Raw genomic sequence first — 22,854 nt, forward strand, 5'->3', positions numbered from 1 at the left:
GAGAGGGGAAAGTAACACGCCAGGGATGCAGACAGAGCATTGTCTGTCCTACACCCCTAGTGACCTCTCCCCTTTGCCAAGACCTGCCAGGGCTCTGGACTCTGCTTCTGTGGTAGTGGCATTGGGAAGGGGGTGGGTTCCCTTCACCAGACACACAAGCTCATCTCTCACCTCTAGGACCCTCTGAATCCTGGCCCAGGGAAACCTGGAGGCAGGGAGGCATCTGGGCCTAACCTTGGATCCAGGGCAGGACTTCTTTCCAGAGAGAGCCTGGATTCCCCCTCACCCCTTCCTGTCTCAGCCAGTCTTGGGAGCACATGACCCAGGCCTCTTGCAAGCATCTGAGACCCCCAGCCTGGCAGGGGGGTGCAAGTGGCAGGGCTACCAGGAGCTGACATGATGGTGGCAGTCTGCCACCATCAAGCCAGTCTGTGAGGACATCAGTTGGCAATGACACAGCCAACTTATGGCAGGGCCTGGGAAAGGGGGCCAGGATGAAGGCTCGTTTGTTCATTTATTCCACTAGCATTTGTTGGGGTGTCCAACACATGGACATTTGTCAGGTGTCCATGCATGGTCATCTAAGGATATGGTCCAGCTCTGAGGAACTCACAGCCTTAAAGCTTTAGCAAGTAGGCCAAGCCCAAGGCCCCAGGCACCTCCCAGATAGATCAACCTTCCCTCTGCCGCATGACTCAAGGTGAGGGGCAGAGGTGCATGGAGGAGTGCTCCCGGGATCTCATGTACATAAAGTTACTGTGCTCCGTGCTGCCGGGACAGACAGGATGCCAAAATCCCACTGAGGGGACAGAAGGGATCCAGAATCCACAGATAGGTCTCTCTGTGCACAGGAGGGGGCTCGGCATCAAGGGGCCCAGTCGGGGATAAGCTGGAAGGGGAGCTGGTGGTGGGCAGTGCACAGGGAGGGACCAGGAGAGGGTGGAGCGGCACCCCATTCCTTACCTTGGCAATGTCCCTTCCTGACCATCACGTAGCCCTGGTCACACTCGCAGTGGTAGGAACCTTCCGTGTTGGTGCACTGCCCCCCGCTGCACACCTCGGGCTGCTCACACTCGTCTATGTCTGTGAACACACAGAAAAGTCCTGAGTTGGGGCCAGCCCTGCAGGGGGTCCTGGGACATCCGTTCAGAGGCCAAGGCCAAGGACACCCATGCTGAGGCCCAGGCAGGGAAGGCATCCTTGCTGCAGCCATGAAGGGCAGGGTCTGAGACTGACCTAGCTCAGGCCCCTGCAAACTCCTGAGTTCTTTTCTCCTGGAGGGGATGGCTACTTTGGGGGCCCACGGGGACTCTCCCAGCTGTCTCCTTACCCCAGTGCAAGGGCTGGTCTTGAGGTCAGGTGGCTGTGCCTATGGCACTATCTGAGGAAGCCAACAAAGTCCCCCTCTTGACCCCAATAAATCCCCCAGAAGTCTGCTCCTAGAGTTCCTAGGGTCCTTCCTAAAGGTTAGGGATTGGAATTCCCTGGCAGTCCAGTGGTTAGGACCAGGATGGCGCTTTCACTGCCGGGGCCCTGGTTCGATCCCTGGTCAGGGGAGCTAAGATTCCACAAGCCATGTGGCATGCCCCCCCCCCCCCAGCCAAAAAATAATAAGTTTAGGGATTAAGCAGCCAGTGAGAGACAGCATCTTAGGCAGCTATGGATTTGTCCATTTGGTTTCTGCCATTGTCCCAAAGCATAATGGTGCCCTGTGATGGCTTGAAAACCCAAGCCTGGTCATGCCCCTCCCCTGCTGGGTTCCCTGCTGCTCAGCCTGCCTCACAAGGCCTCACCCCAGCCTTGCTGTGTATGCTGATCCCCACTGGTCCAGCCACCAAGCCTTTGTTCACACAAATGCCTCTGCTTGGTTTGATGGCCAGCAGAGCCCTACTCCCATTCCAAGGATGGGTTCAGGGCTTCCCTGGTGGTGCAGTGGTTAAGAATCCGCCTGCCAATGCAGTGGACACGGGTTCAATCCCTGTTCCGGGAAGATCCCACATGCCGCAGAACAACTAAGCCCGTGTGCCACAACTACTGAGCCTGCATGCCACAACTACTGAAGCCCGCATGCCTAGAGCCCGTGCTCCGCAACAAGAGAAGCCACTGCAATGAGAAGCCCGCACACCGCAACGAAGAGTAGCCCCCCCGTTCACCGCAACTAGAGAAAGCCCGCGCACAGCAACGAAGACCCAACGCAGCCAAAAATAAAGTAAATATAATAAAGATAAATTAAAAAAAAAAAGGGTGGGTTCAATTTATCAACTCTAGGTCACTCTGGCCACTCCCCATTCCCTGCCCCCCACAGTCAAATTAATGGAGGACTCACCCTTGCCCCCACCCGTAGCAATGGTTCAAACACTTCACAGAGGCTTTGTGCAGATGAAATGAGATAATCCACGTAAAGGGCTTAGCACAGTGCCTGCCTGACACAAGGTGAGCACTGAAGAAATGTTAGCTATTATTATTTTTATTCTAGCATTAAACCTACTCTATAAAATCCAAGCTCCTCAGCCTGGCATGTGAGATCTTTTGTGACCTAGCCCCCGCCTGGTTCTCTCACCTTGGTTGCTGCTTCCCACATGCCTCCTTCTTTTTCTTTTATGGTCAAAATTTTAATATCAAAAACTTATAAATGTTTGGTATTAGTCCACATACAATTCAGTTTTTGGTGTAAAGTTCTTTGGCCGCAAGAAAAAACACTTGGTTTACTTCACTAATAGGAATATCTCTTAATGCTGAGATGGCCTCTTCTTGGTATTTCTTCTGCTGTTGATTTCTGGCATAGTTATCTGTGATTGCATGAATGGAGTTGAGTGGAGAGGTTCTCATCATGTTTATCCCAAATAAGAGCACATATAGTAATCACATGATTACTATAGTAATGAGGAGGTACACAGGCAATACAGCTGCTCGATATTTTTGAGGCCAATAGGATAAGCCTAAGGAGTTTAGCCTAAGGAGCTTCTGCATGTGCTGTTCCCTTGCCTGGAGTGGCTTCCCACCCACCAGCTTGGCTGTTTCCTTCTCATCTCCCAGTGAGGCTGCCCTCGCCCCTCCAACCCATATGGCCCTTCCCAGGGTTCCCTTAGGAATCAGCCCTTATATTGAATAGTAACTGCTTTTTTTTCTCCCTGACTGCTGAGAATGTGCCTTATTATCCTAGTGTCCTTAGTACCTAGCCCAGAACCCCCAAAAGTACTTACTACATGAATGGAATAATAAGCATTTGTTTATAGACGTGAGCAATACTTCATGACACTTTAGTGCACAGTGGAGTCACTGGCAGATGGTATAAAATGTACACTCCCAGGCCCGCGTCCAGAGATTCTGATGCAGCAGTACTGGGCGGGCCCAGGAACCTGCAGTTTAATAACTCTCCAGGCAATTCTGAAATAACTGGTCCTCCCTTTGGGAAGCTAAAGAGAACCTGATAAAGGACCCACAAACTGGTAGGGCCAGGATGACTGCCTGATAAATAAGCCTGGGAAAACTGACTTGTTCTATGGAGAAAAATGGAAATGGAAAAGACCCAATCTTAACACCCATGCAAGGATGGACTCCAGATGGATTAAAACATGTCATGAAAGGCAAAACTGTAACTTGAATGAAAGAAGGTGTAGGAGAATATCTTTGTGAATTAAGAGTGGGGAAGGACTTGTTAAATAAAGCTCCCAAAGCATAAAAAATACGGCAAAAAGGTGAATTTCAATACATCAGAATTAATGATTTCTGTTAAAAAAAGGACATGTGGATAAGGTCAATGGACAGAGGACAAGGTGGAAGAGTTGTCATATCTAAACCCAGGCAAGTATCTGGAATCTATAAGGAACTCGTAAAGAGCCACAAGAAAAAGTAGCAAAGACCACTGGAAAAGAGAGCAAACAATAAGAACGAGATATTTCTAGATAAGGAAACCCAAAGGCTCATAGGTACTAGTAAAGTAAATGTTATTTTAAATATTTAATATTCAAATAATTTATCTTAATCAATTATTTATATTTATATTAATTTCAATTCTAGAAATTGTAATGCCTTCTATTAATTAATTATATAAATTAATGAAATAATTTATAAATAAGAATAAAGTAAATATTTAAAATAAGGAGATATTGTTTTACCAGAGCAGCAAAATTTAGAAAGTGCATGTTATCCTGGATGAGGCCTCATCACACCGCAGCCAGACCCCACTGGGAGAAGCTCTGACAGCTGACCTTGACCTTCCTGCCTCCTTCCCCAGCTGTCGGGTTGGCAGAGACATCCGGACACCCAGGCTGGCACGAGGCAGGACCCTTTGTCTGGGCCAGTCCTGGCGACACCCTTCCCTGCAGCAGCCACTGCTTGTCTCAGGCCAGCATCGCGGGCTGGTCCTGCAGGGACCAGTGCCTCTGGCCCACAACACTTGCCAAGGCTGTGAAGCCCAGAGAAGCCCCTTGCTCCCAGCCTCTGCCGTTGATAACTCCAGACTGTTCTGAGCACTGCTGCCTGAGTCATCTCCCTGAAAGCTGGCTGACCGCATCGCCACCTCTGCTTACAAACCTCTGTTGGCTGCCACTGTCTGCGGGACAGCAACCAAACACTTCAGCCTGGCACTCAAGACACTTCGCAAACTGGCGTCGGCTCCTGACACTTCCTCTGCATACCCCGCGCTCCCATCACACTGGATTTATCATTATTCCCAGAGCACTCCAGGCTTGTTCATTGCTCTGCCCTCTGCAGAAATGGTTCACTTTCCCTGAAGTACCCTCTGCTCCCTCCTTTCCTTCACCGTGTGTGTAAGGGAAGGTGTTGGAAGCAAACCATGTTTTGGGGCCAGGGTGACTTTGATTCTGTTTCCAGCTCTGCCACGGCTCTAGGTGTGAGGTCTCTGGGTGGTTCAATTCACCTCTCTGAGCCTCAGTTTGCTAAACTGTAAAATGGGGATAGGGATTTGTGTTGCATGGGGTTGGGATGATGAGCTTCATAAATAAAGGGCTTAGGACGGTGCTGCCGTATGAGAAGTGCTCATTAAATGGTAGCTGTTATTATTCTGTCCCCGCTCAAACACCCCTTTGGGAAACCTTCCCACATTCCTCCATACAGAACCAGTGCTTCCTCATCCCACAGTGCCACCATTCACACCTTACTCATTGCAGTAACCCTAGAGCTCACACAGCGCCCAGGCCAGAACCAGCAACGTGAGCCCCAAGAACAGCAGTGTCATTCTCTAGGTGAAGGATTCCAACTGGGTTATGAATCTTACGGCACTGCTCGGAAAGCGCTGCACCCTATTCTCTGTAGTTCATAAAAAAGTATGTGGAGTGTTTCGTATGCGGTATAAATGCCGCATATTAAAGGGCCTTTGTTGGAAGCATCTTTGTCCAGCAGCTCCATGCAGAGCTTCCCAGGGAAGCTTAAAGCCTTGCAGGCATTTCCCAGCAAAGGCAAGCCTGCTCCCAAGGCTGCCCGGAGTCCCAGTTGGTGTCCTCACGCGTCACCCTCTTTATCCAATAGGAAAGAAGCCCCTTGTCACCCAGGATTTGGGGACCTGGTTTTTCGTCTTCATCTCCAGCCATGTCCCCAGTCCCCTCACACTCTTGGCTCCAGTCACAGTTCCTTGGAGCGTTGGTGCATTTTGCTGCCTTTCAGGTTCCTACCCCTCCATCTGGTCTCAGCGACCTCAGCCTCAGTGCAGGGTCTGCTTCCTCCCAGGTCCAGGTTAGAGCCCTGGTCTTGGTTCCTGCGGCCCCCGTACTCCCCACACTCTGCAGCTCTGTCATTGGGTGCTGTGAATGCCTGGATCCTCTTCCACCCCAACACTACCTGTGGGGTCCTGTGCCCCTCCCAGGGGCAAAGGTGGCTCACCTTACCTTGGCATTCCTGTGTGGCCCCCGAGGTGGCCAGCGTGTAGCCAGGGTAGCAGAAGCAGGAGTAGGAGCCCACGTGGTTGACACAGCGCCCCCTTCCCTTGCAGGGGTCCCTCAGACACTCATCGTCATCTGAGCGGAGGGAGGTGAGAAGGACAGTCAGGGAGGCCTTCCTTCGGGCACCTGCCAGCAACCTGCCATGCTAAGGACTGGCCAGGGAATGGTGCTGTGGGGCAAGGAGGGGATGAGGGAGCAGAGGAGGCTGGGGAGTTGAAAAATCTCTAAGGCTGAGGGCCATGAAGTCGGTTCATTGGGCCCATTCAAGAACCAAGGGCCTGGGGCAGTGGCCTCGCACCTCCTCCCTGCCCCGTGTCCCCCCTCCCCCAGTGGCCCGGTGATAACTTCCTTTCTCCTTCAAGGCACAGTGGATGTGTCTCCCTTGTATAAAAATATTGGGGGAGTGGATTAGGCCCACACTGGATGATTTATGTGTTGTGCCTCCGAACCTCTCCCCCAGGGATGGCCGTGGCTTCAGTCTGCTATGCAGACAGCAAGATGGCCAGTTTGAGGGGTGGGCTGATCTCAGAGCTGAAGGCTCCAAGTACCAGTCAGGGGACCCTGGGGTGGCTTCCCATTCTCCTGAAGCCCTGGGGACTCATCAGATGGTGCTCCCAGAGACCGACCTCCCCAAGGTTAAGGTTAGCTTTGTCCATAGGGATTGCTCTCCTCAGTCCATCCACCACACAGCACTGCTCGGACTTTCGGCTGCCTGGACTCTGGACTGTCCTCCAGCCCTGCCTCCACCCACCCCAGCCACTGAGTGAGCCCAGGCTGCCCACGTGGATACCTGCGCAGTAGGCCTGGCTGGGGTGCAGCCGGTAGCCGGGGCTGCAGATGCATCTGTATCCATCAGGGAGGTTCACACAGGTTCCCGGGCCACAGATGTTGGTGGCTCCAGCAGCACATCTGTCAATGCCTGTGGATGACGGAGCAAAGGGGAGGTTATGGTGGGGTGCGGATGGGTGAAGGCAGTGGAGTGGGGTGGGGGCAGGGCACACGGGCCTCAGAGGACCACAGAAGCCTCACCCCAGCCTTAGCTGGGCCCTCCCACATCCACGTATAGCATGGCCTGTGTAAGAACCCACGGCACCTCCTCCCAGGGCCCTGAGCCCTACCAGGATGGAGCTTGCAGCACTGCATCCCTCTGACCGAGACCCCGGGGGTTCCAGTAACCTGGAACAGTGTCCCGTGTCCCAGCAAAGGGGCTCCCCTGCTGAGGCCTCCAGCCTGACCTCACCCTGAATACGGGGACAGCTCTCATCCACAGCGAGTGCTTCCCTTCCCTGGCAACTCCTGACCAGTTTTTCCTAGGCAGACAGACAGATCTGGTGAGGGGGGTCTTGGGACAACTGCCAGGGGAAGAGGGGAGAGGTGGGCGCGGGCTAACTGAGCAGGGCCTTGAGTGCCACGTTGAGACAGGCTTGTAAGCAAGGGGGTCATGGGAGGTGGGGTGTGATCAGAACTGTCTCAGAAAGACCACGCATCTTGCATGTCATCTTGTTCAGAAAGGCAGCAAGATGGCAGATGGACTGGGGTGGGAGGGGAGGCACAGAGGGCCCCTAGAAACCTGTTGAAATGAATTAAACAAGGACTGCCTTGGGTGGTGGTAATGGGTAAAAATGGGAGATGGAAACTGAATTCAGAAACAGTTTGGAGACTCGCCAGGACTCAGGGCTGAGGCTGCATAGAGAGCAAGAGATTATTGCTCTTTTCAACTGCGTCCGTAATACCAGAAAAGTACCTGGCACTTAAAACATGCTGAATGAACAAATGACTGAATGAATGAGTCATGCTTTCGCTCCAGGTCTCAGCCGGAAGCCCACACACCCAGGCTCCCAGCCCTGCCCCACAGCACTGAGGGAACCCCAGAGACCCAAGGAAATGGGTCAGGATGTGGCCTGTAGTGGTGCACAGCGGGGCTTCACAGCGTTTGCTAAATTGGACTGAATTGAATGTGCACACCGGCCTGTTTGTCGGGCTACCCTGCCCCTGGCCTGGCTCCAAGTTTGTGTCAGCCTGGGGGCTCAGGAGGACCTCCAGCCAGGTTCTAAATGTCCTCCCAGAGGGGTGAGGTTGGGGGATGGCAAGGGGGAAGGGGGATCAGGAGAAAGTCTATAGATAGTGGGAGGGATTCTGTCCCCACATCTCTGAATCCCCAGCTGAGCCCCTTAACCCAGCTCATCTTGCCTGCCGAGCAGAGGGGGGTCCGAGGGCACTCCTTGGAGCAGCGCACTGAGCCCAGAGAAGAGGGGTCCTGGGAGAAGGCAGCAGGGACGCCCTGGTTCAGGCCTAGGAAGGCCAAGCTCCCAGCCCCTCCCACACTCTCTGGACTGTTCCACCAACCTGCAGGGTCTCTCCCTCTACTGGAGGGGATCTGGAAATACCCCTCACCCCAAGGTGACCTCAGTCTATGAGGTTACAAGCAGCAAGGCCCTGATGAGGACACTCGTGGGGGCACACACACGAGCACACACACGTGAGCACACACGTGAGCAGGGAACAGCTGCAGCAACACCGGCCCTGCTTCTCTTGGACCAAGTCCCCAGACAACGAGCTTTTGAGGAGGGCGCGTTCCAGAGCAAGGTGGATGTGCCAGGGATCTCCCCCATACCACCCCCCAACCACTGCCGTGGCCAGAGCCTGGGGAACGCAGGCTCCAGGGCAGCTAAACAACTTTGAGAAATAGAACCATTTTCCTTCCCTAAAGTTGGCCCTCCCTGTGGGCAGGAGGCTGCCCACCGCCGGGGTACTCAGCTGACTCAGGGTCAACAGCCTGGAAGAGCCAGGCTCCCGGAGGTCCCACGTGCTCGCCTTCCTTGAGAAGGCCCCGTGGATTCTTCTGGAAGGCACCCCTTCTCTTTCTCCTGCCTGGCTTGACCGGTGCTCCAGACGGGACTCCCCCGATCACTAGGGGCACCCTGTGCTCTCTGCGGAATGCGGCCGGGGCCACTGACCCCGGCGGGAGTTCACTGGACACTGTACATCTGGTGGGAGAGCCCTGGAGTTGGCTCTGGCCGCCCACACCTCATGGGGCTGCTGCAGGTACCTGACGGGGCCGGGGTCACCAGCACATCGGTGGGGGCGGTCACTTGCTCTTCTTCCCGGGCCTCTGGGCTCCCCTGTCCAGGCAGTGGCGGCGTTGTTCCTATGGCATCTCCTGCGGAGGGGAGAGGGGTGGGGGGAGCGAGTGGGCCTCAGCCCCTTGGCTGCCCACTTTCCCACCCCCTGGACAACATCCCCTCCAGAGGTGCACTGCCCTTCCCTCCTCCCTGCCCTCTGGTCCATCTGGCTCCGAGAACCAGGGGTGGGGCCTAGGGCGGGTCATCCCCCCTGCCTCTTAGTCTCCTGAAACTTAACCTGGCCCCAAACAGAGTCAGAGAATCTGAGAGCCCTGACGGGGCTCAGAGCACATCTGGTCTCCCCGCTCCACTCCGCAGGGAAGGAGGTGGAGGCTCGTGGGAATGGCCACTTGTCCAAGGCCGCTGGCTTGTTGGGAATGGAGCCGAAGCCCGGGTCTCCTGACTCCTACTTCAGCACTCTCCTTCTGTCTGCAGAGTTCTTTACAGTTTACAGAGCTCTGCCTCGACCACCAGTGTCTCATCTGCCTTAAGAGGCAGGCATTAGTGTCCACGTCATAGTAGAGGAAGCTGAAGCTGACTTCTGAACAGTGCCCTGTCCCCAGCCCCAGGGACCGGCAAGCTGGGCTCTGTGGAGCTCTAACCATTTCCTGAGGGAAGACAGGCTGGGGGCAGGGCTCTGGGTACCTGACCTGCCCCTGCTTCAGCCAGCCCTTCCTCTTTGGTCTTGTTTATTTGCTGAGTGGCACCATGAAGGGCAGAAAGAGTGCTGTGGCTGGGGAGGTATTTGTAAGGCATCGCGGTGCCTTTCACTGACCTATAACACCTTCGGTATACAGAGCTCCCAGGAAAAGTGTTCACACGTCACATCATCCACAGCCTCATCTGATTTGAGCCTGTGCACCAGCTCCCGTGTACTATCTCCACTCCTAGATTAAGGTCTCTCCTTCCCTCCCTTTGTTTGCTGGGCACCACTAGGAGGAGGCACTCACCTGGGACCCAGGCAGATAGCTGGGTAACACTGGTTGTGACCTGCACAGAAACGGGAGGAGGTCACTGGTGGCTTCCCTGTCACCTCCATGATGTGCTTCCTTCCTCCACACTCACCCCTGCCTCCAGGTTCCCCGTCCAACTAACTCCCTCGTTCAGTCTTTCATTCATTCCAGGTGTTGATGAGTTCTTACTACACCCTGGCATTCTGCTAGGCACTTTATGTCTACTGTCTTAATGAATCTTCTCAACTATCCTCCAGTAGAAGGCTGTGATGATCAAATGAGCCGATGTACATAATGTGCCAGTTCAGTGTTACAGCAACAAATATCATATCAGTGCTATGATCTCCACATCTCAGACAGAGCAACAGAAGCTTTAGAGGTTAACCAGTCCACCGAGGGTCACAGGGCCAGTGTGGTGAAGCTGGGACCCCAGGCCACACCTGGCGTCCCTCACCATAGCCCACGGACAGAGGTAGATGAGCTGTGGGGAGCAGGGGAAAGAAAAATGGGCAGGGGATGGCAGAGGGCCAGGAGCATGGCTGGGGCTGTGAGGACACGCAAGAACTTTGGTCTGGGAGGACAATGCATGCCTCTCCAGGGAGAGAAGAAGCTCCCTGGGGAAACAATATTTGGGGAGAGTCAGGGATGCAGGTTGGAGGGGCAAGGGATAGGGTAGGGATTGGCAGACTGATGAGGGAAGAAGCAGCTTCACTCTTCTGGAATGTTTTTCTAGGAGGACACTCAGTTCTTTACAGGGAAATCCTGGGCTCAGGAGACGGGGTGGGATCCCCCTTTCTCAATGAAGTGGTTTGAGGCTATTCACAGCTCTGCTTCTACTTCCCCACGAGCCACTCACAGAGGAGACCTGAGACCTTAAGCAAGTCAGGCTCAGAAAGTGCTGAATCCAGAATTAATCTGGAACCAGTTCTAGACCTCATCTGCTGTGGTGAAAGCCTGAGTGACAGCCAGGACTAACAGGACACGTTCCTACTTCCTTTCTGAAGGGGGCCCCAGACCTTCCCGAATGAGAGTACTTGCACAGCAGCTGCTGGAAAAACAGGAGCTGTTGTTATTACTTCCTTTAGGGTAAAACTGGGTCTTTGGATCAACTCTCCCACCGCGGCTTCTCTGCAAGTAAAATCCTACGTACACTCCATCTTTCTCCCCTCCCTCCCTCACGGGACGCTGCCCTGTGGCCTCAGTGCTACTGGGTCCTGCTCTCTGCCACCCTTGCCCGACTTGCTGGTGGGAGGACTCACTTACCTGGCCAGCCTGAGAGTCACCTGGGAAGGAAAGGTGAGAGCGTGAGCTCAGGGAGGAGAGTCTGGCTGCCTTCTCCCTCCCACCCACGGCCAGGGCTGGTTCAGTCCGTGACCTCCTGACCTTGTCCCCAGCAGGCTCAGTGGTAGAGAGAGCTCAGACTCTTCTTACCTGCCTCTGCCCCTGCCACCCTTCTGGCACTGGCCAGCCCAGATCCCAGAATCCCAGGTCTGGAAGGCCTACAAAGCGGTCAGTTGGTGAGAGGAAACCTCTGGGGTTCCTTTGATGACCCCGGTGACAGGAGTCCCACCCGCTCCGGGCCAGTCCACCCCACGGGTGGACTGCCACCCCATCCTCGCTGTAACCCTCCTTGCACTGCCACCTCCTCCGTCCCAACCACATCGGGTCACTCCGCCCCTGCCCCAGGCTACAAGCCAGGGCAACAGTTCTAGGAAGGGGAGGAGTTGCTCCTGGCCTGGCCTGTGTCTGGTTACCGTGATGACTGGGGCTCTGCCTGACTTCCGTGTCTGTCTGTTTGGTTACCATGATGACTGGGGCTCTGCCTGACTTCCGCGTCTGTCTGTTCCCAATTCCTGGAGCACTTTGGCCATCACTTAGTTCTCCTGGTCCTAATACGTCCTTGGCCTCCTGCACTCTGTGCTACCAGTAACCCGGGCTTGCCTTCTGGTACCTGCCAGTGGTGCCTCGAGCCCAGTCTCTTTCCAGCCCCACGCCTCCTGGGCCCAAGGCAATTGAGCTGGAGCCAGTGCTCTGACTCTAAGGCCACGGGAGGGGATCTAAAGCCCCCAGATTCCCCAGGATCCACCTGCCGACTCTTCAGGCTTGGCAGCAAGCACCAGCCCCAGAAGCTGCATGGCCGGGGGCAAGGGATGGAAAGGCCTGGTCAGCTGGAGTGGAGGATGCGGTGGACCTCTCCCACCCCCACCAGCAGCTCCCTGGGACATGGGTACCTCTTGATCCTATATGGGAGAAAGAGGAGGTGAGGCCATGTCATCAGGCCAGGCCATGAGAGCAGGTTCCCAGGGCTGTGCTGCTACTCTGAACTCTGGAGCCCCAGAGATGGAATGCCATGGGTCCAGTGGCTCTTTGAGGTGCTGTAACCCGAGGGGAGGGGGAATCTCTCAGGCATCTTCCCCAACCCAGATACCTTTGTCAGGGATGGTCCCGGCCTCCAGCCAGGTGCCGGTGGCCTCCCGGAGTGGTTGCCTCTCTGCTGGCCTGGGCAGGGTCCCATTGCCCTTCCGCCCCTGCTCCCTCGAGGGCCTGGTCAGTTCCTCTTCCTCGGCTTTCCTCATGGACAGACGGATGTCTGAGCTTGAGTAGGTGTAGCCGTGGCCGGCAGGGCAGATCTCCCTGAAGGCCTCTGCAAGTTCAACAGTCAGAGCACAAGCTGAGGGACGCTGTTCCCGCAGGAACCCAGGGCCCTCCTTTTTCCTGCCTTTTGAGGGACAGGGCAATTGTGGCAGCAAGGAGGGAGGGGCCCCAGGTTGGGTTAAGGAGTTGAACAGGAAGGAAAATTAAGAGTCTTCTGGCCTGACGTTAGGTCAGGTAGGGGAAACTGGCCACTGGCTTGGAGGAAGGCCTTCGGTGGCTGAGGCTGAGATGCGGACGGAGGGTTACCTGTGCCAGGCAGGGGGCACTTCTCACACTTGCTGCCCCAGGCTTTGCCCACTCGGCTGCAGCAGCATATCTGCTTGGTGATCCGCTGGGCCAAAGGCAGGGTGCAGGTGCCGGGCCCCAGCAACCGGTAGCACAGCCCCTGCTGCATGGAGACGGCCTTGTCCGCTGCAACAGACACGGCAGGTGGGGATGGGCAGGTGGCCAGCGGGAGGGGAAAGGCAGTGGGTGGAGGAGTGGCCGGCCACGTGCGTTCAGATTGGCTTGGCCTGCATCTCAATGTAGAAGTTGGGGCCCTGAAAATGCTCACAGAACATTAGGAAGAGTAGCTGCAGGAATGCTTTTAGCACCTCCTCATGTTATCTGTTTGACTCTCATCCTCATGTGGGGAAGCTGAGAGCAGGAAATGCGGATGTGTCTGCTTGTCTCCAGATTCTGAGTCTATACGTGTTTACAAAAGCCCATCCTGGGGAGCACGAGGGAGGAGCGGTGTGCTCTGAGGGCCACAGCCTCCCTGAGGAGACGAGACGAGGCGAGAAGCACAGGCCTGATGGGGAGCTTTGAGGACCAGGCCCTGTCTTGGTCGTCTTTGCAGCCCAGGCACCCTGGGCAATGTCTGGTGCATGTAGATACTCAGTAAATGCTCTCTAGATTGATGGCTGGCTGGCTGGATCCATGAATCAAAATCCCGTGGGCTGCAGTGAGTGTGAGCCACGCTGGGTTTAGAAAATAACAACACCAAGGGCCATCTCTGCCTCCCTGCAGGAAGGGTCTCTTTCCAGAACTAATAAATAAGTCATCATGAACTCTTCCTGAGAGTGGCCAGCTGGGTTCTCCCCATTCTGGGTTCCCTCGTTCTCTGCTGTCCCTTTAAGGCTCTTACTATCTAAGGCTCTTACTATCTCCTTGCCCTGGGATGCTGGGTCCAGTCTTTCCCTCACATGGGTGCTCCCTCTGGGTGGTGCTGGAGTCAGTTCATCTCGTGGCCTCCCCAGACCCAGTACCTGGCGGTTCACAGACTGAGGGCTTGGCCGGCCACAGGGAACTCTGCTGAGCCTTGGGCGGCCCACCTGACCTGGGTGGTTACTTTGCAGAGGCCAGTCGGGACTGGTTTTATTCAGTACTGGTCAGGCCTCCCTGCTCTGGCTGTGCCGTCAGCTCTGCCATGGGGAGTGGCGGGTGGAGGGGGGCACTGCCAGCCTGGGCCTCTCCCAGCTGGAAACCACAGAGGCCACTGGAAACAGCTGTCTGGGTATTCACGCATGCACACACATGGACACGATGTTGCTACGACTAGTGACACGTACGCGCTCATGGACACACGGGGACCGCAGGATTACGGAAAGGCCCCGGGGCCGGCAGCAGTGCCGCTCCTGCTATGGGCAGGCTCCTTGAGAAAAGTCTGCAGTGAAAGGACCAGGCTGCTAAGCACAGGCACTGGAAGAGGCAGCCACAGCTCAGCAGGGGCAACACACATCCTCCCAAAGCAGATGAGGCAACAGATGGGACAGTAATGATGAGAGAAAAAACAGAGGAGGTAGAAAATCCCAAACTGCAAAGCCCTCAAAGAAATGCCTACAGAAAACAGAGAAGCAGTGACTGTCTCCGTCCCAGCAGGACTGGGGATCAGGTTTGGTACTTGGGGCCCAGTTCCAGGTGGAGGAGCAGCCCCTGGACCCTGCGATAGGGTCTAGGGGCATTTCTGCTCTCAGTCTGGCCCATGGACCTCGAGGGTTCCATCTCGCCTCTCAGCGTCCCCACCCTGGGTCCCGCCTGCACTCACACACACAGCGACTCCTGGACGGATCCAGCAGGAGGCCGGGTCTGCAGGTGCACAGGTAGCTGCCCCTGGTGTTCACGCACTCCGAGTCCTCGCACAGGCCCAGGGTCAGGCACTCGTTGATATCTGCAGGGTTGGCGGAGATGACCAAGCGCCCCCCGACCCAGGCCTGATGGAGGGGAGGGGTCGGGGCAGAGTTCTCCTATGATTCTCCAAATAGAAGGACAGCAATAAGAGAGCTGCCGTTTACTAAGTGTGATCCCTCTCTCTGGGCCTCAGTTTCTCATTTGTAAAGTGGGGATAATAATAGTAACGATGATGTAGTCCTGTTAGCGGGATAAAATGAGATAAAAATTGCAAATTGCTGGGTCCAGGAACTGGTAATAATGGTCATAATATTAAGAGCTAATGTTTATTGAGTGCCTCGTGTCAGGTAGTATGCCATGTGGTTTGCCTATGATACCTTATTTAATTCTCACAGTTTTATCAAGTAGGTCCACACGGCCTCATTTTATAAGTGAGGAAACTGAGGCTCCAGGAGTAACTTGCCCAAAGTCACTCAACTAGTAAGCGGCATCCTGGGAAGTAACAGGGGGAGTAGATGAGGGGAGAGTTTGAGTTGGAGGGTGGAGAACAGGCTGCCCAATCCCTCCTATTCAGTCTTCCTTGAGAGACCCTGAAGCATCTCTGCGGGACCCAAGATCCAGGGACCATGTCCACAGTGAGAAGCTGCAGGATGGAGGGACCCCGGCAAGGAAGAGGAGGCGGGAGGATGGAGGCAGGGGCTGGGAGGTGGCGCAGAGTTTTAAGAGGGCAGGGGAAATCACAATGCTCACACTCTGAGCTCCAAGAAGTCAGGGGCCCTCTTAGCGATGGCACCTTTGCTGATGATGGCGAGCATGGAAGATTTGTGATGGCCACCCACATCCAGTGCCAGGAGATGACACATGGCAGCCCACTGTCATCAGAGCCGCCTGCTGATTCACAGGCTTTGGGGAAATTGGCACTGAGTACAGGAATAAAGGGCCTGAAGGATGACTCAGCTTGGGCACCAAGGGGAACTACTGCTTAGCAGGATGTTCTATTGGGAGGGAGAGCTGGAAAGGGGAACTGATCTGTTTGCCTCCAGTCTATGGCCAGAGTGATGTCTAAACACAAATCTGACTTGCTTCCTGTCTACTTGAGAAGCTTCTGGGCTCCCCATCACCTCCTAGAGGGAGCTTCTAAACCCTCACGTGGTATCCAATGCCCTCCACCATTTTCCAAAAGACTGCGGGTGGGCCGGTGGCTCTGATGAGACCCTGGGATGCCCTTGTTGTCTCCTGTGGGTGCACTGGCTGTACTCCAGCCAGCCCAAACTGCTCCTTTGCTCATACTGGTCCCTCGGCCTGGAATGCCCGCATCCCCTTTTAGCTGGCCAACTCTATTCATTTTTTAAGTCTAGGTCAGGTATCACCTGAAACCTTCCCTGATCCTCCAGTCTGGGAAGGGATCCCACCGTAGGATCCCATAGCACCCAGTGCCTCTTTCTCTCGAGAGCACTTCTCTCATAGTGTGTAATTGTTAAGGCATCTGTCTTCACCTGGGGCAGCGGCTGTGTCTTATCCATCACTGTGAACTAACACCTAGCACAGTGTATGCAGCTCATAGCAATACCCCAAAATTAGCCTGTGGAAGTAGGAGAGAAGGATGGAGAGAGGAGGGATGGTGCCTGCACGTGCAGAGATGAGCGGGTCCCATCCCAGACAGGGAGACCACAGCTACAGACATGGGAAGGGGGAGGTTTCAGGGGCAGGGCCTCCTGGGGAGGGCGCCTTGGCATCCTGAATCCTGTGGGCTTGGTGGAGGGAGGACAGAGAGCACATTCGAGATCCTGGGAATAATTTTAACACTGCACACTGGGAAACCTGCCAGGCAGAGAGGCCACTGAGAACAGTTTAGATACGAGCAGCCCCATTGCGCTCTCTAAGGGCAAAAATACCAACTTCTCTCCACGCCACTGTCCGTGAGGTCCTTGCCTCATTGTCCTGGAGGGAGGCTAAGCCTGGGCTGGGCTGGGTCAGAGGCCTGCCCTTTTGCCTGGTCCAAACACCTGTTCTTATCCATGGGCCAGAAATCCCCACAGGCAGATAGCTCAGCCACCCCAGACCCCTCTCTCCTGAAGCCTCCAGGGGGAGGGGACCTAGGAGACCATCTGAGTGAATCCCCTGTCTCTAACCTAGCTTCAACCAAAGCGAACTGTACAGACAGCGATTTGTCCAGTTCCCAAAGCTCTCCAAAGGGGCAGCTGCCTCAACCCCAGCAGCCTCCCACTGGTTGGAAGGCCCAGCTCATATCTCACCTATTGCCAGGTCCACAGCCAGCAAGGGATCCCTGCTCAGAGCCATGGCTGAGCCCCCCCTTCCTACTCTTCTGTCCCCAGGTGCCCCTGGGCCTTGCCCCTCTGGGGGCCTCTACTGCAGAGCACCTGGGCCTCAGCTGGCCTTACAGAGCCTACCAGCCAGGCCAGCAAGGCCAAGGACTGTGCTTTATGGTCCCCCTCCCCCACTCCCCCTCCATCCCCTCCACCTGTGCCCTCCCCACTCCCGGCTGCGGGAAGGAGGCCTGAGCAGCTGAGGTGCTTTGCTGGGAAGAGTCCATAGTGGTCCCCACCAACTCAGGCTGACTTGATCTCCCACCCTGGAGTCAAAAGTCTTCCCATTCCAGGGAGAACAGCCCAGGAGGTGAGTGGATATGCGGGGACCGTGGGGCACCTTGAGATACAGCACAACACAGCCCTACAGAAGCACACACCCACATCTGGGTGGGGGTGGGTAGAGATGGGGAGGAGGGGAGGGCTTGGCTCCCAGGCCCTTTCTCAGCTTGCTCTATCACTATCCTCTGACTTCCTTGGGCCCCTGGAAGCAGCAGCCCCCATAGCTCCCCCAAGCTGGTGCTTAGAGGTGCCCAATGGAGACCACTCAGACAGTGGCAGCTGCTCCTTCTATCATGGGGGTGATAGATAGAAGGGATGGGGGTGTCTCCCCGCATCATCAAGCCTCTATTATTTCTGCTCCCCAAGTCCAGCCCTGTTCCTGGTCATTCTTACCTTGGCAGTGAGTGAGGTTCAGTCTCTTGTACCCCTGGGGACACTCCAGCTGGCCATTTTCAATCACTGGCGAGGCTAAGGAGTGAGGATACAGACAGGTTTCACTGGAGGGCCCTTGGGCTCCTCTGTCACCCATGCTGGGAAGTGGGGTGCAGTCTGGAGGTCCAGCCCACTCTGCAGCTGTGAGGCCCCATCCCCCCAAGCCGTTGACCTGGATAGCTGCACCTCCTTAGCCGAAATCCCTTCCCTGGCTCTCACCAGGCTACTCTCAGCCCACCTTGCTATTACTAAAAATGATACCTGGTGACTATATATCTTGTATATATAGTTATAATAATATATAGTCATATAGTTATTAGATACAGTATATATTATATGATATCAATGTTATACAATATAACATGTGATTGAACAAATTTGTTTGTTTTTTTGTTTGTTTTTACTTTTTGTTTTTGAAGTAATTATGGATTTGCAGAAAATTGCAAAAAATAGTACAGTGAGGTCCTGTGCATCCATCACCCACTTTCTCCCAGTGGCTGCATCTTACACAACTCTAGTTGTTTTGTTAGTTTTTAAACATCTGAATATGACAATTCACAGTCTGGTTCTAAGTTCAGTTTATTCTGATACTTGGTCTGAATGCCACCCTAGCTGACAAATTCCCCCGATCCTAGAAGAAGCTCACTGTCGATCGCACTTATAAATCCATGATATCCATTCACTCACATTCAGCAACCATGGGATGCTGTTGTTCAAGTTTGGTTAGTAGATTTTCACGTTCCCTGAGGTCAGTTAGTTGTTTTTACAAATTCAAAAAGAGTTAGAAAATCCCAGTTCTTGAGTTTTTCAAGTAGGCAAGTGGAGAGGATTTATAGCAGCAAATCACAGGATGATGGAATTTATTCCAAACATTCATTTTCAAAAGGCTCTGTCCCACCACAACTTCCTTGAAAAGCAGCCCTGCTTAAAGTTTATAACAAAACTGGGCAGTGGTCTGAGTCCAGATGGGCCAATAAGGCAATAACTGTCAGTATTTTGGTGCTGGTACATGTCCTATCTTGATTTCACACCATTCCTCTTACTTTAAAGAGAGAGAGAGAGAGAAAGTGTGCTTAAAAACAAAAACAAACAAGGAAACAAAAACAAATGACATTCAGTAAAAACAGGGAAAACATCTCCACTACCTTGGAGGGACAGACTCGTATGTCAACCTCCAAAGAAGTGCTTTGAAGGTGTTTTTTTTTTGAAGATTTTTTTTCTTGAAAAGCGCTAGCAGGTAGTATACTATTGACAGCTACCTGTGATCACAGAAAAAGGCAGCAAATGTGGAACACCCATCTTTTTGTTTAAAAAAAATGAAGAAGAACTGCTCTTTCAGTTTGATGATTCCTTTGCCAAGACATAGCCAGTAATTCTCAAGGGGCACAGGCATTTCCACAGACACTATTCCAATATGAAGCTCCGTAAAGATACCTTTATACTTTAAAGGTCTTGTTTTATAAAGTTAACCGCATGATGACTTCCTGTGACAGCTTGTCTTCTCCCAGCTTTGACTTCTTTGTGGCAATACCTTGCCTATGAAGGGTACGGGAAGGGTCTTTCCATTTAGCATTCCCCAGCTCCATTGCCTTGCTGGTCCTAACATCAGCTGCTGTACTTATAGAGTTATTGGGTAAACCTTATTTTTATTCAAGAAGTCATTTACTGTTGAGAATATAGGTCTTCTATCTTCTATATAGGTTCAAGCTTTAGTGGTTTACGCAATAGATAGTTCTTCATATATTTTATTGCTGAAATAGATTCTTGCAAATACCAAGAGACATGTTAATAATACCTATACCTTCATCCAGTTATACAGCAAAATGTGAGTGTCTCAGTGTTTTAAAATGTTTTATTTTTTTTGATTCTTTTTTTTTTGAACATTTATTTGTTTTTTTTTTTTTTTTTTTTTTTTTTTTTTTTTTTTTTTAAAGAAAGCTGCGTTCTATAGCTACTTTATTTATTTATTTATTTTTGGCTGTGTTGGGTCTTCGGTTCATGCGAGGGCCTTCTCCAGTTGCGGCAAGCGGGGGCCACTCTTCATCGCGGTGCGGGGACCGCTCTTCATCGCGGTGCGGGGACCGCTCTTCATCGCGGTGCGCGGGCCTTTCACTATCGCGGCCCCTCCCGTTGCGGGGCACAGGCTCCAGACGCGCAGGCTCAGTAGTTGTGGCTCACGGGCCCAGCCACTCCGTGGCATGTGGGATCTTCCCAGACCAGGGCCCGAACCCGTGTCCCCCGCATTAGCAGGCAGACCCTCAACCACTGCGCCACCAGGGAAGCCCTATTTGTTTATTTATTTGGCTGCATCGGGTCTTAGTTGGGGCACATGGGATCTTCGTTGCCACGTGCGAGATATTCGTTGTGGCATGCAGGATCTTTAGTTGTGGCATTCATGCGGGATCCAGTTCCCTGACCAGGGATCGAACCTGGGCCCCCTGCATTGGAAGCGGAGTCTTAGCCACTGGACTGCCAGGGAAGTTCTTAAAATGTTTTTCTAATCAAGATAGCTTTTACTCTATCATTAGCTGTTATCTCTGGGCACATTATACACTGAAGGCAAGGTCTGGTATTAACGATAGTAGATATAAGCTGTATTTTATATAGACTTCTTTTTTTTTAAAAATTAATTAATTATTTATTTATTTATTTTTGGCTGTGTTGGGTCTTCGTTTCTGTGCGAGGGCTTTCTCCAGTTGCGGCAAGTGGGGGCCACTCTTCATCGCGGTGCGCGGGCCTCTCACTGTTGTGGCCTCTCGTTGCGGAGCACAAGCTCCAGACGTGCAGGCTCAGTAGTCGTGGCTCATGGGCCTAGTTGCTCTGCGGCATGTGGGATCTTCGCGGACCAGGGCTCGAACCCGTGTCCCCTGCATTGGCAGGCGGACTCTTAACCACTGAGCCACCAGGGAAGCCCCTCTTATTATTTTAAATCCTGTTTCTCAGCAAGAATTTTTTAGAGTCATTTCTCCACTTGGTGAGGGCTGCTTTAGTTAAAACTAGACAACCTAACTGAAAAACCCCACAAACAGAGCATCGTCGTGCATTACATGTTGTGATACCAAAGACAAACATGAGGAGGTGCCGTGTTTCCCTGGAAGCCCCACACTTCCCTGAGGACACTTGCAACAGTCTGACATAGAGATCAAGTGAAGACATAAATTAGTAAAGCTTAATTTTTTTTTTAAGATTAAAGAACTGTAAATTGAAGTTGTAATTTTTTTTTTTTTGCCACGGGAGACCCTGGTCTTCCCCAGGGTTTGCATGTTCTTCCACATGGGGACTAGGCTTCAGCCTAAAAGGCCGCTGTGTGGCGATAAGTGAGTATTCTGAAAATGCTGACATTGAGAAGTAGGATGGGGTGAGGCCGGGAAATGTGAGCGCCTGGCCCGGGGCCTGGTGGCATGAACTGAAGACAGGGAGGAAGAAAGAAAGAGGGGAAGTTGTTTGGAGAAACTCAGAAAGCAAGCTGATTAGATGCAGGAGCAGAAGGTGGGAAGGAATATCTTGAGGCTGATGCCAGGGGCCGGGAGAACTGAGACAAGGGGACATCTGGACAGGCCTTCGGAGGCGTGAGGGCTTTGGTGCATATTGTCCTGTCTGTTTCTCATAATAACCCTGCAAGCAGGGGTCATTATCCCCATTTAACAGGTTAGGAAGGAAGGTGAAGCTCAGAGGGGGCCGAGTCGGGGTTGCAACCAAGCTTCTGGCTGCGAAGGGCACATCCCTCCTGCACCCAGAGAGGAAGGGAGGGGGGAGCCAGGAGGCCAGGGCAGCAAGGTGGTGCCAGGAGGGAGGAGGTAGGCAGAAGGACCTTGCTTCTTTACGGAGCAGGAGAGGGGTGGCAGAGAGCTGGGTTCAGAGTAAGGCTGGGAACCAGCTGTGGCACCTGCAGGGTACCCCGAGCTGAGCAATGTGTGAACTGAGAAGAGCGGGGCTCATCCGTTAGTCTGGAAACATGTGCTTTTTCTAGAAAGTGATTTCCTCCTGAGAGGACTCTGCCTTCTCACTGGCCTGAAGAGAAATTGTCGGCTGGACAGCCCTTGGTGAGGGCAGGCTTCTAGAGAGAAAGAAGTGTCAAAGCCAGCGTCCCTGGTGAGATGCCCATTTTTGCCAGCACCCCGCACCCCACCCGCCCCGAACCAGGGCCCTCAGCGCCCTTCCTCAAACCTCACAGAGGCCGCCTATAGGGGGCTGGGTCCCAGCTTCTGTAAGACCAAGTGCAGCAGCCAATCCAGAAAAATCTGCTTATATCTCTTTGGGGGAAAGAAAGTCGAAGTTGAGATGACCACATGGAAGGGAGAAACCTTGGCTTGGGGTGAGAACTCAGCACCCACCCACGGCTCTGGGTGAGATTTCGGCAGTGATGGGGGAGGGCGGGTATCACCAGGCGCACCTCTCAAGTGCTCCCACCACACGTAGGCCTTCCCTTGCTGTAGTGCTTAATGGACTGTGCTGTGGCTGCCTGTTTGCTTGTCCATCTCCCCTGCTAGCGCATAAGCTCTGTGAGGACAGGGACCTTGCCTTCTTTGTCATTGCTATGTCTCTGGAGTCAAGCACAGCACACGGAATAGTATAGGCAATCAAAAGGGAATGAGTAATAATAGCAGACACTAAAATAGCTCATACTATGGGCTAGGTCCTATTATAAAGGCTTTACAGGTAGTAACTTATTTAATCCTCATAACAGGCCTTGGAGATACTTACTAATATTATCCCCATTTTACAGATGAGCAAACTGAGGTACAGAGAGGTTAGGAAACATGCCCAAGGTCACCCAGCTGGTGGATTGAGCTGGGATTATGCGTCTGCTTCCAGAGGATAAATTCTGAACTATTCCTCTCTACTGCCTACAAATAAATAAATGAATGAACGAATTCATGACGAGCCTTAGGAGTTGTCTAGGCCAAGAATCTTAGGGTCCAGAGGCCACAGGGAGATGCCTGCCCAGCAGGAAGCATATCACCCTTCCTGGGAACTCCTCCTCTCCCTTTTTTAAAACAAGGGATCAGGAGAGTGAGTGGGGAAAAAAAGGCAGGGACACCCAGAAGGAGGTCAGAAGAAGTAATCAGATGCT

The 22,854-nt window shown here is 53.3% G+C and overlaps 1 protein-coding gene across 4 annotated transcripts in view; it reads right to left on the reverse strand.

Moving 5' to 3' along the window:
* LTBP2 (latent transforming growth factor beta binding protein 2) overlaps positions 1-22,854 on the reverse strand; it is a 100,427-nt gene that overhangs the window by 17,617 nt on the left and 59,956 nt on the right. For all 4 annotated transcript variants that reach the window (XM_059914655.1, XM_059914659.1, XM_059914657.1 and 1 more), the window contains exons 9-18: positions 17,742-17,816; positions 14,657-14,779; positions 12,877-13,041; positions 12,404-12,619; positions 11,239-11,258; positions 9,973-10,012; positions 8,950-9,060; positions 6,691-6,819; positions 5,847-5,975; positions 964-1,083 (exon numbers count right to left, since the gene is read on the reverse strand). In XM_059914655.1, coding sequence (XP_059770638.1) covers positions 964-1,083; positions 5,847-5,975; positions 6,691-6,819; positions 8,950-9,060; positions 9,973-10,012; positions 11,239-11,258; positions 12,404-12,619; positions 12,877-13,041; positions 14,657-14,779; positions 17,742-17,816 — 1,128 coding nt within the window. The remainder of the gene's footprint in view (positions 1-963; positions 1,084-5,846; positions 5,976-6,690; positions 6,820-8,949; positions 9,061-9,972; positions 10,013-11,238; positions 11,259-12,403; positions 12,620-12,876; positions 13,042-14,656; positions 14,780-17,741; positions 17,817-22,854) is intronic.

Source organism: Balaenoptera ricei, chromosome 2 (assembly GCF_028023285.1).
Source record: "Balaenoptera ricei isolate mBalRic1 chromosome 2, mBalRic1.hap2, whole genome shotgun sequence".
In the NCBI taxonomy this organism is placed as follows: domain Eukaryota; kingdom Metazoa; phylum Chordata; class Mammalia; order Artiodactyla; family Balaenopteridae; genus Balaenoptera; species Balaenoptera ricei.